Source organism: Heptranchias perlo, chromosome 9, assembly GCF_035084215.1.
Source record: "Heptranchias perlo isolate sHepPer1 chromosome 9, sHepPer1.hap1, whole genome shotgun sequence".
Classification (NCBI taxonomy): domain Eukaryota; kingdom Metazoa; phylum Chordata; class Chondrichthyes; order Hexanchiformes; family Hexanchidae; genus Heptranchias; species Heptranchias perlo.
The window spans coordinates 43,403,158-43,421,751 of NC_090333.1; the positions used below are offsets into that span (position 1 = coordinate 43,403,158).

The 18,594-nt window shown below is 41.2% G+C and overlaps 1 protein-coding gene across 1 annotated transcript in view; it reads right to left on the reverse strand.

Annotated features, from left to right (window-relative positions):
• fggy (FGGY carbohydrate kinase domain containing) overlaps window positions 1-18,594 on the reverse strand; it is a 274,702-nt gene that overhangs the window by 72,582 nt on the left and 183,526 nt on the right. Inside the window, exons 10-12 of the mRNA XM_067990291.1 lie at window positions 18,418-18,479; window positions 13,068-13,215; window positions 3,553-3,627 (exon numbers count right to left, since the gene is read on the reverse strand). Coding sequence (XP_067846392.1) covers window positions 3,553-3,627; window positions 13,068-13,215; window positions 18,418-18,479 — 285 coding nt within the window. The remainder of the gene's footprint in view (window positions 1-3,552; window positions 3,628-13,067; window positions 13,216-18,417; window positions 18,480-18,594) is intronic.

Below are 18,594 nucleotides of genomic sequence, written 5' to 3' on the forward strand. Positions count from 1 at the left end.
CTCTTCTGGGGCTGATCTACTTCTGTCCTGGGATGCTCTGGCAGGAAAGCTTCCCCGCTCAGTCCTGAGTTAAAATTGCAGTGAGGTCCCAATAACGTCAATGGGACCCAACATGCATATGTAAAGAAGGACCCTACCAGTTTTGGACAGGTATTCTTGCTGCTTGTTCAGCCCGGCAGGTTAAAATCACGGTCGGCCGGATCCATGCGGCTTCAGGGCAAGTAAGTAATGGTTTGCTCCGGGCGGGTACAATTAAAATTGCCCCCAGCGATCGTTAATACTCATTGCTGTTATGATAGTCATATTCATTTGAACTCAACAGGGTCATTGCCAAGTTAGGCTGGTTGATTGTACTTTTGAGGAGGAGTGGTATTTAGTTTTGATTAAAAGCTAACACTGGAATCAGAGAGTCAGGCTTTTAGGTATAAGATAGGTTGGGAGGGCAGTCAGGGTGTTTAGAGGAAAAACTCTGAGGGCCTTTGCTGAGGTGAAGAGGTTAGGAATTCTGGAAGATAGTTAGAAGATCTCTTGTTCAAGTAACCAATTCACTGAAGTAGGAAAGCATGTCGTGTTCTTTATTTTCTACCATTAGATAAGTTGTTCTGATTGAACTAAGTGAATCTTATTGTAACTGCTGTGCTGTACATACTCCTTACTGTGGAATAAAACAACTTAATGTTTTGAGCCATGCCTCTCCTCATTTAATTTAACTTGGTCTGCTTTCAAAGCGATTAAACAAATGAACATGTGAAAAACACGAGTATCTGGACCAAATAACAAGGGGATGCTATTGTTACATCGGCCGCTCAAAAGTCAGAATCTACCCCAATGTGACCAAAACCAGGATAACTTTGGGTACTAGTGAAGGAAGCCATAATTCCAATCATTTCAAGTTAAAAATTAAGTTGAGTACTTATCTGGACGTATCTGCAATTTACCCATTTGGAGTCAATTGCCAATCTTTTAACTGCCAATAGAGTCAATGAGGATTTTAGTTGGTCAAATACACTTAATAGCTTCAGTTTGCCAACTTTGCATCAGACTGGAATTAAGACCCCAGTAAACATTTCAGTACACACTTTGGGAGAGTATTTAATCATCAAACTAATTCCTTTAATATACAGAGTAATAATGGAGTCAATGAACGCTGGGAGCTAGCAGCAGATTGGAAATAGGCTAATGTGGTGCCCATGCTCAAAACAGACAGGCAACTACAGACCCATGAGTCTCACTCCCATTTCTTGTAAAATAACAGAATTCATTCTTGGGAGTGAACTTGAAGATTATCTGTGCAACAGTAACCTAGTTAACAGCAGTCAGTGAGGATTCAGAAGGGGAAGATCCTGCCTGACCAACCTTCTTGACTTCTTTGAGGAAGTGACAACCCAAGTAGAGTGTGGTAAGCTCTATGACTTGATGTACCTTGACTTCAAAAAGATTTTTGATAAAGTTCTACATGAAAGGCTATTAATTAAATAGTCTGCAATGGTTCAAGAAGGCGGCTCACCACCACCTTCTCAATGACAACCTGGAATGAGCAATAAATTCTGGCCTTGCCAGCGACGCTCTTACCCCAGAATTAATTGAAAAAAATTAAACTCAAAGATATGTGAGGTAAACCCTAGGAATAGCTAAGAAACTGGCTGAAGGGTAGGAAACAACAAGTACTTGTTAGAGGAGTTAAGTCAGAATGGGGGAAAGTACTGAGTGGAGAACCTCATGGCTCGGTGTTGGGACCACTACTCTTTCTCATTTACATCAAAAACGCAATGCCAAGTGGACAATTTTGGAGATGATTTTGTCCAACTCATTCTATAATTTTTGAAGCAGCTTAGAAATTACAGAATGAGTTGGACAAAATATGTAACTGGGCAGAACAGTGGCAGATTGAATTTAATGCCAACAAATGTAAAGTGCTACATGTAAGAAGGAAAAACAGAGACACGCAAACGCCATGAATGGTGTTGAAAAAGTTAAAGGTGAAGTTGAAGGAGACCTAAGAATCTTAGTAGACTTGGACCAAACATGTCCAACTGATGCAGAACAGCAATCAACAAAGCTAATAGAGTGTTGAATTATATAGTCAAAACATTAGAATATAAGTCAGAGGAGCTAGTGATCAAACTGTATAGTGTTCTGGTCAGACCACACCTTGAATAGTGCATCTGGCTCTGGTCACCAAGAAACAAGAGAGGCATTTGATTGCTGCAAGCAGTGCAGAGAAGAGCCACTCAGCTGATTCCCAGTGTCAGGGGTCTGAGAATTGAGAAAAGTCTGGAAAGGATGTGTCTAAAAGGTAATCTTATAGAAGTACTTAAGATCATTAGGATGTAGAAAAAGTTAATGTGGATTATTACTTTAAATAAAATTATGGGAGTAGAACTAGCATACACAAGTTGAAAGGTAATTTTAGGACTGATATATGGAAATTCTTCCCCACACAAAGAGTGATCAACATGTTGAATAAACTTCCAGAGACAGAAGTGGAGGCAAAACCATAGAATCATTTAAGAAACAACTGGATGCTACAATAGGGGGAAATTAGGATCTCTCTGTATGGAGGAATTAGGATGGGCCAAATATCCTTCCTCGTCTGTAATTATCATGTGATCTTGTGATCTAAATGAGCTAGAGCCTTTGTAATCTGATCCCGCAGACACATTTTGGGATAGGTAATTGCTCCAAGGGATAGGTATGGACTGTAGATTATCCTTACTAGTATTTTTAGACTACTCAAGCAGCCCAATTTTTTCAGAATTTATTTTACCTACATTAATGTAGTGCAAATCTAGAAGAAGTAATACAAACACTGGAGTTAAAGTGGCTCAATCATCATCTAAATGTGTCTTTCAAGATGAAGATGCTAAATCAGGGAATGGAACAAATCTGATGTTGATTGAGGCTTTTCTAATTTTCATATCATTTGTGGGAATTTAGATCTCAGTTATTGGGCCCGACATTACAGGGAGCCTCCTCTGCTGCCGGAAATATGGTAGGGTGAGACTACTGGCCACTACTGTGTCCTAGAGTTGAGTCCATCCCAAATCATGGAGATAGGGGTCATTTAAATAGTTGAGGCAGTGGCCAACACCTGTACAGGTGTAACAGAGCACCCACACTGACTGGTGGAAAATCAGAGCAGCAGTCTACTGTTCCAATGAGGGGAGCCAAAGGCCCTTATTGGACCAAAGAATATATGATTTTAAAACATTTTCCCTAAAGGGAAATGAGAGCTTTAATTCTAAGGTAATCGATCTCCTTCCCCTTTGGAATTTAGGCCAGAACGTTCCGGGGCAGAAACCTGGTGGATTTGGGTCCAACCCCAAATTCCTGAGCCCCACCGGCTATCCGCCTGAGTTGCTCCTTCTCCCACCTCAGGATTGATTTTTGAGCTATGTTCTGCCACCCTGCACCCCCTTTAAAAAAAACAAAAATTAAGATGATGTCACCCTAATAATGAAGACATTTTCATCATGAAGTGGGTGTAAGCCCATTAGAACAGAATCAAGAATCCTTTACATTGCTTTAATTATGAATGAAAATTTTACTTACCGCTATGGCTTGAACTGTAGCTAAGTAAAGCCTAGCAAGGTCATCAAGACTATTGGACAGTGCCAGTCCAGTTATCTATTGGTGAAAGAAAAAGGTAAACATAGAAACATAGAAAATAGGAGCAAAAGTAGGCCCTTCGAGCCTGCTCCGTCATTCAAAATGATCATGGCTGATCGTCTAACTCAGTACCCTGTTCCTGCTTTTTCCCCATATCCCTTGATCCCTTCAGCATTAAGAAATATATCTATCTCCTTCTTGAATACATCTAATGACTTGGCCTCCACTGCCTTCTGTGGTAGAGAATTCCACAGGTTCACCACCCTCTGAGTGAAGAAATTTCTCCTCATCTCAGTTCTAAATGGCATACCCCATATCCTGAGACTGTGACCCCTGGTTCTGGACTCGACAGCCACCGGGAACATCCTCCCTGCATCTAGTCTGTCTAGTCCTGTTAGAATTTTATATGTTTCGATGAGATCACCTCTCATTCTTCTAAACTCTAGTGAATATAGGCCAAGTTGTCCCAATCTCTCCTCATACGTCAGTCCTGCCATCCCAGGAATCAGTCTGGTAAACCTTTGTTGCACTCCCTCCATGGCAAGGACATCCTTCCTCAGATAAGGAGACCAAAACTGCACACAATACTCCAGATATGGTCTCACCAAGGCCCTGTATAACTGCAGTAAGACATCCCTGCTCCTGTACTCAAATCCTCTTGCAATGAATGCCAACATATCATTCGCCTTCCTAACTTCTTGCTGCACCTGAATGCTCGCTTTCAGCGACTGGTGCACAAGGACACCCAGGTCTCGTTGCACCTCCCCTTTTCCCAATCTATCACCATTCAGATAATAATCTGCCTTTCTGTTTTTACAACCAAAGTGGATAATCTCACATTTATCCATGTTACACTGCATCTGCCATGTTCTTGCCCAGTCACCCAACTTGTCTAAGTCACATTGGAGCCTCTTGGCATCGTCCTCACAGCTCACATTCCACCCCAGCTTTGTGTCAACTGCAAACTTGGAAATGTTACATTTAGTTCCCTAATCCTAATCATTGATGTATATTGTGAATAGCTGGGGCCCAAGCACTGATCCCTGCGGTACCCCACTAGTCACTGCCTGCCACCCGGAAAAAGACCCGTTTATTCCTACTCTCTGTTTCCTGCTGTCAACCAATTCTCAATCCATGCCAGTATATTCCCCCCAATCCCATGTGCTTTAATTTTGCACACTAACCTCTTGTGTGGGACCTTATCAAAAGCCTTCTGAAAATCCAAGTAGATCACATCCACTGGTTCTCCCCTATCTATTCTACTAGTTACCCCCTCAAAAAACTCCAGTAGATTTGTTAAGCATGATTTCCCTTTCATAAACCCATGCTGACTTTGTCCAATCCCGTTAATGCCTTCCAAGTGTTCTGTTATCACATCTTTTATAATAGACTTTAGCATTTTCCCCACTACTGATGTTAGGCTAACTGGTCTGTAATTCCCTGTTTTTTCTCTCCCTCCTTTGCTTTATTAGAACTTGAAGACACAACTCTAAGTATATTTGTTTTATTTTCAAATGAATTTTTACATAATTAATTGAGGAGTTATGATTTAAAAATAGGTTTTGTAGTGACATTGGTATTCTTAGCAATAATAAGCATGGAATTAACTCTGAAAGGTTATCAGTAGAAAGGCTTAGGTGGAAAAGATGGTCTCTAAGGAACTATTTTCAATAAAAAAATACTATCCATTCTATGTCTGTAACAAAAAAGGTAATGAAAACCTCCAAAGGGACTTAGGGGCTGTGCGATTATATCACTAGCTCATAAGGCTGAGCACAAATCCTAGCCAAATAATGGAGTAAATCTCAATCTCCTTAGCTTGATAGACATTCAGACAGGGCAGTCAAAGCAGTGTCTGTCAAGGCTTTTGCTTTTTTAAATTATTTCTTCCCAAGTATGCTATTTTTCCTTTATAAAGAATGCACTTAGGTTTTAAATGGATAGACAAATCTTAAAAATGGGAAGACAAGTTGATAAAACTGGTAAAACAACACATATGTGATTCTAGATTTTATAAATGGGGCTGGAAAACCAAACAGGTGTGGGAACCCTCGCTGATTTTTTTTCCCCAACCAAGGAGTGAGGCCAATTGTAACATCCTTACCACTGCCCAGATGAGATCAAGTCTCCAAACTTTGTCTGGTTTGTTCATCAATATTTACATATTTAACAGCACTGCTATACTGCAAATATTAAGCAGCAATAGCTGTGAATGTCAAATCGGTTCTTGTGATTTAGCTGCAGGAAATACATTCAGTCACAAAGCAATCAAGATTTACCATGCTACAATGTAAAGACAGGCGTTCATAGCAAGCCTGTCACTCAATTAAAATGAATGCAAAATCACTAAAATTACATGGGATGGGATTCTGGCTGACCTTATACTATCATCGTATGATACAGCACAGGAGGCAGCGATTCGGCCCACCATGCCTGTGGCGGCTCTTTGAAAGAGCTATCCAATTGGTCCCACTCCCCTGCTCTTTCCCCATAGCCTTGTAACTGTTTTCCCTTCAAGTATTTATCCAATTCCCTTTTGAAAGTTACTATCGAATCTGCTTCCACCACCCTTTCAGGCAGTTAATTCCAGATCATAACAACTCGCTGTGTAAAAAAATGTTTCCTCATGTCGCCTCTGGTTCTTTTGCCAGTCACCTTAAATCTGTGTCCTCTAGTTACCGACCCGTCTGTCACTGGAAACAGTTTCTCCTTATTTACTCTATCAAAACCATTCATGATTTTGAACACCTCTATCAAATCTCCCCTTAACCTTCTCTGTTCTAAGGAGAACAACCCCAGCATCTCCAGTCTCTCCACATAACTGAAGTCCCTCATTCCTGGTAGCATTCTAGTAAATCTCTTCTGCACTCTCTTTAAGGCCTCGACATCCTTCCTAAAGTGCGGGGCCCAGAATTGAACATAATATTCCAGCTGAGGCCTAACCAGTGTTTTATAAAGGTTTAGCTTAACTTCCTTGCTTTTGTACTCTATGCCTCCATTAATAAAGCCCAGGATCCCATATGCTTTTTTAACAGACTTCTCATCTTGTCCTACCATCTTCAAAGATTTGTATACATACACTTCCGGTCTCTCTGTTCCTGCATACAAGCATACGAACATACAAATTAAGAGCAGGAGTAGGCCATTCAGCCCCTCGAGCCTGCTCTGCCATTTGATAAGATCATGGCTGATCTGATTGTGACCTCAATCCTACTTTCCCGTCTACCTACTATAACTTTTGACTCCCTTGTTAATCAGGAATCTATCTAACTCAGCCTTAAAAATATTCAATGACCCTGTCTCCACCTCTCTCTGGGGAAGGGAGTGCCACAAACTCACGACCCCCTGAGAGAAAAAAATTCTCCTCATCTCCATCTTAAATGGGAGACCCCCTATTTTTAAACTGTGGCCCCTAGTTCTAGTCTCTCCAACAAGGGGAAACATCCTCTCAGCATCTACCCCTTCAAGGCCCCTCAGGATCTTATATGTTTCAATAAAATCACCTCTCATTCTTCTAAACTCTAATGTATAGAGGCCCAAATTGTCCAACCTTTCCTCATAAGATAACCCCCTCATCCCAGGAATCAGTTGAGTGAACCTTCTCTGAACCGCCTCCAAAGCAATTATGTCCTTTCTTAAATAAGGAGACCAAAACTGCACACAGTATTCTAGATGTGGTCTCACCAATGCCCTGTACAACTGTAGCAAAACATCTCTACTTTTATATTCCATTCCCCTTGCAATAAATGACAACACTCCATTTGCCTTGCTGATCACTTGCTATATCTACATATTAACTTTTTGTGATTCATGTACTAGGACACCCAGATCCCTCTGTACCTCAGAGTTCTGCAATCTCTCTCCATTTAAATAATATACTGCTTTTCTATTCCTCCTGCCAAAGTGGACGAGTTCACATTTTCCCACATTATATTCCATCTGCCAAATTTTTGCCCACTCACTTAACCTATCTATATCCCTTGCACTCCCTTTAAAATTGTACCATTTAGTTTATATTTCCTCTCCTCATTCTTCCTACCAAAATGTATCACTTGACACTTCTCTGTGTTAAATTTCATCTGCCATGTGTCTGCCCATTTCATCAGTCTGTCTATGTCCTCCTGAAGTCTGTTACTACCCTCCACATGGTTTACTACATTTCCGAGTTTCCTGTCATCTCCAAAGTTTGAAATTATATCCTATATATCCAAGTCATTAATACATATCAAAAAGAGCAGTGGTTCCAATACCGACCCCTGGGGTTCAACACTGTACATTTCTCTCCAGTCTGAAAAACAACCATTCACCACAAGTCTCTGTCCCTTAGCCAATTTTGTATCCACACTGCCACTGTTCCTTTCATCCCGTGGGCTTTAATTTTGCTAACAAGTGGTACTTTATCAAATGCCTTTTGAAAGTCCATATACACAACATCAACCGCTCTACCCTCCTCAGCCCTCTCCGTTACTTCATCAAAGAACTCAATCAAGTTAGTCAAACATGATTTTCCTTTAACAAATCCATGCTGACTTTCATTTGTTAGCCCATACTTTTCCAAGTGCCAATTAATTTTGTCCCGGATTATTGTCTCTAAAAATTTCCCCACCATCAACGTTAGGTTGATTGGCCTGTAATTGCTGGGTTTATCCCTCTCCCCTTTTTTGAACAGGGTGTAACATTTGCAATCCTCCAGTCCTCTGGCATTGCCCCCATATCTAAGGAGGATTGGAAGATTGTGACCAGAGCCTTCGCAATTTCTACCCTTACTTCCCTCAATAACCTAGGATGAAATCCATCTGGACTGGGTGACTTTTCTACTTTGAGTACTGCCAAACTTTTAAGTACCCCCTCTTTATCTATTTTCATCCTAGCCAATACCACTAATACCTCCTCCTTTACTGCTACATTGGCAGCATCTACTTCTCTAGCGAAGACCAATGCAAAGTATTCAATTAGTACCTCAGCCATGCCCTCTGCCTTTACAAGAAGATCTCTTTTTTGTCCCTAATTGGCTCCACCCTTCCTTTGACTACATTTTTACTATTTGTATGTTTATAAAAGACTTTTGGGTTCACTTTTACGTTAGCCGCTAATCTATTCTCTTACTCTCTCTTTGCCCCTCTTATTCCCAATTCTAGATCTCCTCTGTACTTTTTGTATTTAGCTTGGTTCTCTACTCTATTGTGAACCTTACATTTGTCATAAGCTTCCTTTTTCTAATTCATTTTAATCTCTATATCTTTAGTCATCCAGGGAACTCTAACTTTGGATGTCTTTCCTTTCCTCCTCATGGGTATGTGTCTACCCTGTACCCGAACCATCTCCTTTTTGAAGGCCTCCCATGGTTCAATTACTGTTTTGCCTACCAATTTTTGATTCCATTCCACCCTTTTTAACTCACTGAAATTAGCTCTTCTCCAGTTATGTATTTTTAGGTTTGATTGTTCCTTGTCCTTTTCCATAACTATTCTAAACCTAATGATATTATGATCACTGTTCCTCAAATGCTCCCCCACTGAAACATGCTCTACCTGCCCCACTTCATTTTCCAGAACTAGATTCAGCACTGTTTCCTTCCTCGTTCGGCTGGAAACATACTGATCAAGAAAGTTCTCTTGTACACATTTCAGGAATTCCTCCTCCTCTTTGCCCTTTACATTGTTACTAACCCAGTTTATATTGGGATAATTGAAGTCCCCCATCATCACTACTCTATAGTTCTTGCACCTTTCTGTAATTTGCCTGCGAATTTGCTCCTCTATTTCCTTCCCACTATTTGATGGCCTACAGTATACACCTAGTAGCGTAATAGCTCCTCTATTGTTCCTTAATTCTAACCAAATAGATTCTGTCTTTGACCCCTCAACTACATCATCCCTTTTCAGTGCTATAGTAGTTTCTTTGAACAATACTGCCACCAACCGCACCCCCCCACCACCACCTTTCTTTCCTTCCCTATCTTTCCTGAATACCTTGTAGCCAGAAATATTAAATACCCAACCCTCCCCTTCTTTGAGCCAAGTCTCTGTTATTGCCACTACAGCATAGTTCCATGTGGCGACTTGAGCCTGCAGCTCACCAACTTTATTTATCACGCTGTGTACATTTACGCACATGCACTCCAAACTCATTTTAGGCTGCATCGCATTTGTCCCATGTTTGATCCCTCCTATTTCTGAACTATTCTTTACTCTAGTGCTATTTGTCTCTCCCAATCCCCTGTGCACCTTATTTCTCCTTTCAAATGTTTCATTCTGGTGCCCACCTCCATGCCAAATTAGTTTAAACCCTCCCCCCATAGCACTGGTTAACTTCCTTGTGAGGACATTGACTCCAGTTCTGTTGAGGTGCAACCCGTCTGGCTTGTACAGGTCCCTTCTGCCCCAAAACTGGTCCCAATGCACCAGGAATTTGAAGCCCTCCCTCCTGCACCATTTCTCCAGCCACACATTAACCTGTCATATCTTACTATTCCTATACTCATTAGCGCATGGCACTAGGAGTAATCCAGAGATTACTATCTTTGACGTCCAGCTTTTTAACTTCCTCCTTAACTCCTGAAACTCTGACTGCAGAACCTCAACTCTTTCCTTCCTTTCTCATTGCTTCCCACATGGATCATGACTTCTGGCTGTTCCCCTTCCCCCACAAAATGTTCCGCACCCTCTCAGTGATGTCCTTTACCCTGGCACCAGGGAGGCAACACACCATGCGGGACTCACGTCAGTGGTAGCAGAAACGCCTGTCTATCCCCCTGACTATTGAATCCCCTATAACAACTGCATTTCTACATTTTCTTATGCCCCTCTGTGCAGTTGAGTCTCCCATAGTCCCGTGGATTTGCTTATGACTGCCCTCCCCTGAGGTATCATCACCCTCACTGGTATTCAACACTGAATACTGGTTTGCGAGTGCCACACTCCCAGGGGATTCCTGCACTGCCTGCCTGTTCCTCCTAGTCTGGTGTTCATCCACACTCTCTCCTCTTGAACTCTCCGTAGCTGCGGGGTGACCACCTCTTGAAACATGCTATCCATGAAACTCTCAGCTTCCCGTATGCACTGTGTAGTGACGCCAACTGCCCCTCAAGCTCAGAAACTCTGAGCTCAAGTTCGAGCAGTTGGCGGCACTTCCTGCACAAGTGGTTTTCCAGGACACACAAAATGTTCTGGAGTTCCACATTTCAATATTTTTTATAAACAGAAATCATTTGGTTATTCCCCTTTAAGTTCCTTCACTTACTCCTCAGTGTGTATCTGTCTTCCCTATAAAGTCCTCTGAAACATTCTTCTATGTGAAGTGCACTGTATAAACATAAGTTGTTGTTAGTGTAGAAACCTAAAGTGATTTAGTTATCTGCAGTCTGTCCTTTTATCTTAAATTTATGTTTTGATGGTGTTGCTTTATGTAAATTTAGGTGCTAGAATCAGAGTGTACGAGAATAGCTCCAGCTTCCACATCAGTGATTAAAAACAAGGGTAAAAATGTATCTTTTTAAAGTCACAACATTACTCTTTCAGACAATTTCCAGTAGGAATAGTTGAATTTGTTCTTACATGCAGCATTGCATGGAGCATGCATGTGTGTATTAGCAATGTGTTGATTTAAACATTCTGTAATATAATCACCAATCAACTTACGCACTCAAAATGAACTATTGGAAACAACTAAAAGGGCAGGCTAGAAACTTTATACATAGCACAAACCCTGCCAAATAATCGAATAAATCTCAATCTCCTTAGCTTGATAGACATTTAGACAAGACAGTCAAAGCAGTGTCCGTCAGGGCTTATGCTTTATTTTATTTATTTCTTCCCAAGTATGTTATTTTGCCTTTTAAAAAAATGCACTTGGGTTTATTCAAACCACAAGAACCGGATTGTTCGAATTGTGTGCGACTTGGAGGGGAACTTGGATCACCGAATTTCCCCATCAACAACATCCTGGGGGTCACCATTGAGCAGATCTGAACTGGACCAGCCATATAAATGCCGTGGCTACCAAAAACAGTCAGAGACTGGGTATTCTGTGGTGATTGGCTCACCTCCTGACTCCCTAAAGCCTCTCCACAAGGCACAAGTCCAAGTGTGTGATGGAGTACTCTCCACTTGCCTAGATGAGCATAGCTACAACAACACTCAAGAAGCTCGATGCCATTCAAGGCAAAGCAGTCCACTTCATCTGCACCCCATCCACCAGCTTAAACATCCACTCCCACATCACCGGCATACCATGGCTGCAGTGTGTACAATCTACAGATGCACTTAAACAAGTCACCAAAGCTTCTTCAGCAATATCTCCCAAACCCACGACCTCCACCACCTAGAAAGACAAGGGCAGCAGATGCATGGGAACGCCATCACCTTCAATGGATGTCTCAGTACAGTGAAACTATGAACTGGGTGAAGTTTGGGCATTCATTTTGAAATCCTGCCATTTAGCTGAACTCAAACTGAACCCACAAAGTATTTTCACAGTGTGAAAAAGTCACGCTTGTGTGTATGTGCGCTTGTATGGTTTCACAATTGAGCAAGTTTAAAAAAATAATCCTGGACACACAATCTTGGTTTGATACGCAGTTCTTCTGTCACTGTTACTGCTGTTTTATTTCTACATTCCTCTGTCTATCATGTGATGGATCCCATTTACTTTCTTTTGCTTTTATTTACACTCTCCCCCATTTTGTTCTGCATCTGACTCCTGCTTTTTACTTGTCTCCCTCTTCACAGAACTACTTTCTCGTGTCATGCTGAATAAGCTTTCTGTATAGCCTGCAAAGTGATATCTATGAAAACCCATAAATAAATAAATAAAAGAACTAAATTTAAATTTGTCTGGTGTATTTGAATTTCAGGTACGTACACATCTCACCTCCCAGTGAATCATTTAACGTGTGGTGAATGACATTATCTTGTGCTGCTGTGAATGTGCCTCCTGTTGGGAGACTGTGATACAACATGGGCGGCAAGCATGGGCTGCCATGCCTTTCTCAATAGGTCAAGCAGAAGTGAGAGGGCTCATCAGGAAAACTGGAGAAATAAGGGGTAAAAATCAATAAAATAAAAATCTAATCACATCCTCTTGTGCTCAATGTTCTCTGAAAACTTATATTTCTAACAGTATCAAGGAAGACAATGACATACCGAAAGAACCAATTCCTGCCTCAGTTTGCTGCCTCAGAATACAAACCACATTTAAAAAATGAGGGCAGACTTTTTGGACCAGCAGAAAACTAATGTTTTCAATAGTGAAACAGACAGCAACTTTAAGCCAAATAAATGGGAAAAAAGGGCTCTTAAAGTGAAATATGTCAGTACACACTGACACAAAAAGAAATGATTTCAACAAAAATCAATCAAATTGGCAGTACAAAATGAATGATATGCATTTTTTTAATTGAATCATTGTTCCAAACAAAAGCTGTAAAAGGTTTCTCTGTAAAACTGAAATGTACCTACCATGCCCTTTAGAGTAGGATCTGCTAAGGGAGATCTGTTACCATGGAAATCAGGCCAAACATGTAAATCAACAGTTAGCAAGCCCACAGCAGAACTCATTTTAATAGACTCCAGGTGACTGTTTAAGTACATGTAGACATTTTTCCCACTGAAAGAAAAGAAAACATTCTGAAATCAACCGTTTTGTAACTAAAACATTCCTCAGTTATAAGCCAAGAAGAAAATGGTCATTTAGATGCTGTCATTTTGGGAATAAAATCATATGAAATATTTGAAGACTGAGCTTGTGTTTTGCATCAAAATAAAATAAAAACTTAACAGCCTGATTTTTCTCTTCAAAGTCAATGGGGCACAGTCAAGGGATGTAAGTGTATGCACAAGGGTAAAAAATTCACTTTGTGAAACTTCAATCCTGCCATTCATTTTATTTTACGATCCAAATGTATTCCAAGCTACAGCCTTTAAGGTGACATTTGCTCAAGACAAAAGTTGTCTGCAGCAATTAGGAATCCATCCTCCAAATGATCATTCCTGTCAGTGGTTTCATTCCTCTCTCAATGTTGAAAGAAGTTAATTTCTTCCATAAATGACCCATTTTCAAAACAAAGTTCCCCCCTTACCAATGTACAGTTTAGACAGGTTTGATTGGGTGTGCATTTTATACACCCAGGGAGAAACAGGGCACAGATTGTAAACCTAATCCATTTTATATATTTCTACAATTTATACTGTCGAAATGAACCACTTCACCCAAAGATACTCCTTGATTTTGTGGTGTGCAGTGTAAATTGAAGGCAAAAGAGTCCAACAATCTGGATCAGAATAGCAAACTGAAAGTCAACCAGTGTGCAAGCCTGTGCCTTGGGAAAGTTTATCTCGGGACAATGATTTTAAATTTTATATTGAAAGTGTTTTATAAATGTGGACAATGATGCAGATCTATACATTTTAAAATTCTAGTTAACAAAATTTATGTTAAAAAAAATAGAAATCTGTTTGCATGAGAGAAAATGGTTACCTGCATTTTCAAAGCTGCAAAAGAAGCCTGGTATTCAGAAGGTTCAATTCACTCAACTGATGATACTTCAGGGGCCTCATATCTCCAGATTAGGATTAATATCAATCCACTTTTCAATTTGTATCTACATACACATTACTGTTAAAGGCCCTGTTGTTTTTGCCACATGCGGACGAAGGTAGCTTATGACCTTCAAGTATCTGCATGTTTTTTTTCATTCAAAAGGCCCGGAATTTCCTCAAGGGGCGTAACGGGCAAGTCATGCTGAAATTTACACCGGTTTCGACACCAATTTTGCCAACAGGTACTTATGCCAAAATTTCCTGCCAATCTGATCAGGATACGCCTGAATGTAAAAATTAATGTTATCAATTGTGGCCCGAGGAAAGCATGGAACTTGCACCATTCTCTTCTTTTAAGTCCCTCTTTATTTATGAAGATTAAAGTTCGAAGGCATCAAACCATAATGCACATTAAGAACAGCATATTAAAGAAAACGTAATTGTGGAAGCTTTTCAATTTTTAACGTAACTTATTCTGATGCCATAAAATTGCATTTGTTAATGAGAGGCAGAAGGTTTTGACGGAAGTTTTGCTGCATCGGTGCAAAAGATCGAGGAAACTCAGGCGTAGCATAAATATTGGCATAAATCACTTATGAGCCAATTTCCATGATCTTTTATGCTGAAATCGGTATTACGCCGTACGTATGCGTTGGTTCAGCACAAGTTTTCAGGAAATTCCGGGTCAAAGACTTTAACCTTGCAATGTATATTTGAATAGTCTTATATGATTTCAGCTGCTGCGGATTCTCACTCCAAAAGCCAGGATTTTTTTTGCCATTTTCTCTATGCCTTAACTGTAATAGTGTAGAATTTGAACTGTTCAGTTGAGGAATAGGGGTGAATCAAAAATGAAAAATAAGATACAAAAATAGCAAATAATAATAAGTCACCTTTTATATGGATACATTTGGAAAGTAAAAGTATCCACGCCATTTTTACTTTTTTTTCTCATTTGTAATTCAAGCCAAGGAGATAAATTTAATGCCACTAATAGATCTTTTGGGTAATAAACAAATGTTGTTCTGACAGCTTATCCATAATGAAGTTAAATTCACATCTCAGAACAGCGGTTGGAATTTAGGAAATTCAGCTTTCACAGGTCTAGGTATGTGGAGAATGGAAATATACTGAAAGAGTAGGAATGTGTATGTATAAATATAGTACACATACATGAGGAATTATGATTCATGGGGTTCATAGCCTATTCATGGTTATGGCTTTCACAGTTTATGAATTTCATTGCTAGCCATGCTACTTCATTAGATAGTTTCATTGGGCTCGATTTTCACACCCCCAAGCGGGTGTGTTCGTGGCAGGGGGCTCTGAAAATCAGAAATTAAATATAAGTAAAAACCATGACAAACCCTCAAACACCCTTGTTTTATTTTATTCGTTCATGGGATGTGGGCGTCGATGGCGAGGCCGGCATTTATTGCCCATCCCTAATTGCCCTTGAGAAGGTGGTGGTGAGTCGCCTTCTTGAACCGCTGGAGTCTGTGTGGTGACGGTTCTCCCACAGTGCTGTTAGGAAGGGAGTTCCAGGATTTTGACCCAGCGATGATGAAGGAATGGCAATATATTTCCAAGTCGGGATGATGTCTGACTTGGAGGGGAACGTGCAGGTGGTGTTGTTCCCATGTGCCTGCTGCCCTTGTCCTTCTAGGTGGTAGAGGTCGCGGGTTTGGGAGGTGCTGTCGAAGAAGCCTTGGCGAGTTGCTGCAGTGCATCCTGTGGATGGTACACACTGCAGCCACTGTGCGCCAGTGATGAAGGGAGTGAATGTTTAGGGTGGTGATGGGGTGCCAATCAAGCAGGCTGCTTTATCTTGGATGGTGTCGAGCTTCTTGAGTATTGTTGGAGCTGCACTCATCCAAGCAAGCGGAGAGTATTCCATCACACTCCTGACTTGTGCCTTGTAGATGGTGGAAAGGCTTTGGGGAGCCAGGAGGTGAGTCACTCGCCACAAAATACCCAGCCTCTGACCTGCTCTCGTAGTCACAGTATTTATATGGCTGGTCCAGTTAAGTTTCTGGTCAATGGTGACCCCCAGGATGTTGATGGTGGAGGATTCGCCGATGGTAATGCCGTTGAATGTCAAGGGGAGGTGGTTAGACTCTCTCTTGTTGGAGATGGTCATTGCCTGGCACTTATCTGGTGTGAATGTTACTTGCCACTTATGAACCCAAGCCTGGATGTTGTCCAGGTCTTGCTGCATGCAGGCTTGGACTGCTTCATTATTTGAGGGATTGCGAATGGAACTGAACACTGTGCAATCATCAGCGAACATCCCCATTTCTGACCTTATGTGCATCCCCTTCATGCTCACGACACATTTGCCTTAATCTTCCTACTACACATATGTGATGCATGCCCTGTGGCTGCAGCACAGGTCGTGGCAGATTGAGTGAGGCTGACCGTGAAAGAGATGCATGAGAGGGTGAGTATGAGATAGAGCCATGAGATTGGATGAGGATTGGGTTGAGTGGTAGTGGTGGGATGAGTACTGGCGAGATGAGTAAATGCAGTTAAGATGAGGATGAGCTTTGAGTGGGTGTGAGCAGTGATGTGCTAGAGTTGTGTTGGCAGTGCAGAAGGAGATGAGGGGTGGGGGCGGTGATGTGGCAGACGGAGTGTGGGGGAATGAGTAAGTGTACTCACTTCGGCTGACCTACTTAGGTCATTGAAGCGCCTCCTGCACTGTATGCAGGTGCGCGATATGTTGGTGGTGCTGGTGACCTCCTCTGCCACCTCAAGCCAGGCCTTCATGGTGGCAGAGGCAGGCCACTTCCTCCCGTCTGCCGGGTGGAAGATCTCCCTCCTCCTCCTCATCCCAGCCAATAAGACCTGGAGTGAGGCATCATTAAACCTGGGAGCAGCCTTCCCCCTGGGCTGCTCCATGCTGTAATTTTGCCTATTTTCTGCAGCATCAGTCAGTGGAAGACTGCTCCTTTAAATAGGGTTCCTCCAGCTGACAGCCTATGCTGCGCATGCGCAGTCTGCCCACTGCGTGGCTTTCCAGCGTGAAACCCGGAAGCAAAGGTAAGTATCTTCAATCAAGCTGCGATTGCGTGTGAAGTACCCCGATTTCACTGGGCGCGTTACCCACGCGCCCAGTCGACCCCCCGCTGCCAACCCGCCGCCCTCCTAATATCGGGCCCATTGTCACTATCCCCCCTTGCATTTCCAATACACCCATATTTTACTAAAAACACTCCTGCCCCATTTCTTCTGGGATGAAATTGTGCTGAGTAATATTAACATATAAACATGATAATATATTCATATGAAATATTTCTGACTACTATTTTAGTGGATGTATTAAGCTACGTATTTTAAATAGGGTTCTACCATTGTTAAAATAGCAGACAGAGGAATTCCACATGAACACAGTAACATGTTTATGTGTTCATTTTGCACAGCATGTTCTCACCCCATTCATTATACGTTTTGGATACTTAAGAGTCGATTGTAGGAAATTGTGCTCCTGACAGAAAGCCTTGCCCACTAGGAGTGCATATTGGGAAATCATGCGTAAGATCCCTGTGATTTTCCATCCATTAAAATCAATGCCTAGAAAACAGTGGGTAACAGGTCCATAGTTTCCTAATATGCCCTCTTTCCATGGGCCCACCTGTGCTGGGAGCACACATTCAGAAAATTGCCCTTTTAATATGTTGCTCAAACCACTCTTCACATGTTGAATTATAAGCCTTGAAATTACTGTTGGCAATATTGGTGAACAAATGCTTAACATGTTCATATGACATTTCTCTGGCCACACAGAGGAATGTCATAGAAACACATTAAGTATTTGTTCACTAATATTGCCAGCAGTAATTTCATGGCTTTGTGAGTTGTGCTGATCATAAATTTATTTCTTCAAATGGACCTGCACTGGATTTTATAATGTGAGATAGCCATAGTTGTGGGAAGAGTTTTACACAATACATTTCAAAAAATAAAGTCAGATATTATCCCAACTTCAGAAGAATAACTTTGCTGTACTGGTACAAAATTTTAATTACTAAGCAGATATTTTGCTTAAAACAATATATTTTCTGCCTGTGCACAGCAAATACAGTTTTAAAAAAAGAAAATACTACATTGAAGAATAGTCCAATATGTTCCAATAATTTACATCTTCTGGTGAAGCAGAAAAGCATCCATTCATCCAAATCAAATTATCGCTCATTCCGATAATCTTAACAAAAAAGGCAAGGTAAGCACTGATTAAGAATCACCTCCAGGCTATAAGAAACAGACAGACCTAGCTTTGGCATTGGACTCTAGCTCTGGGAATGCAGCATGGCCTTTAATGACGTGGTCTATCTAAAACAAAGAAACACATTGTACCAGGCCTGTTAGTCTTCAGAGTAAGTGAGATTTGTAAAGTTCAAATATTTATACGCACTTTCAAAATGTCAATCTTCCCACTATTATTTTC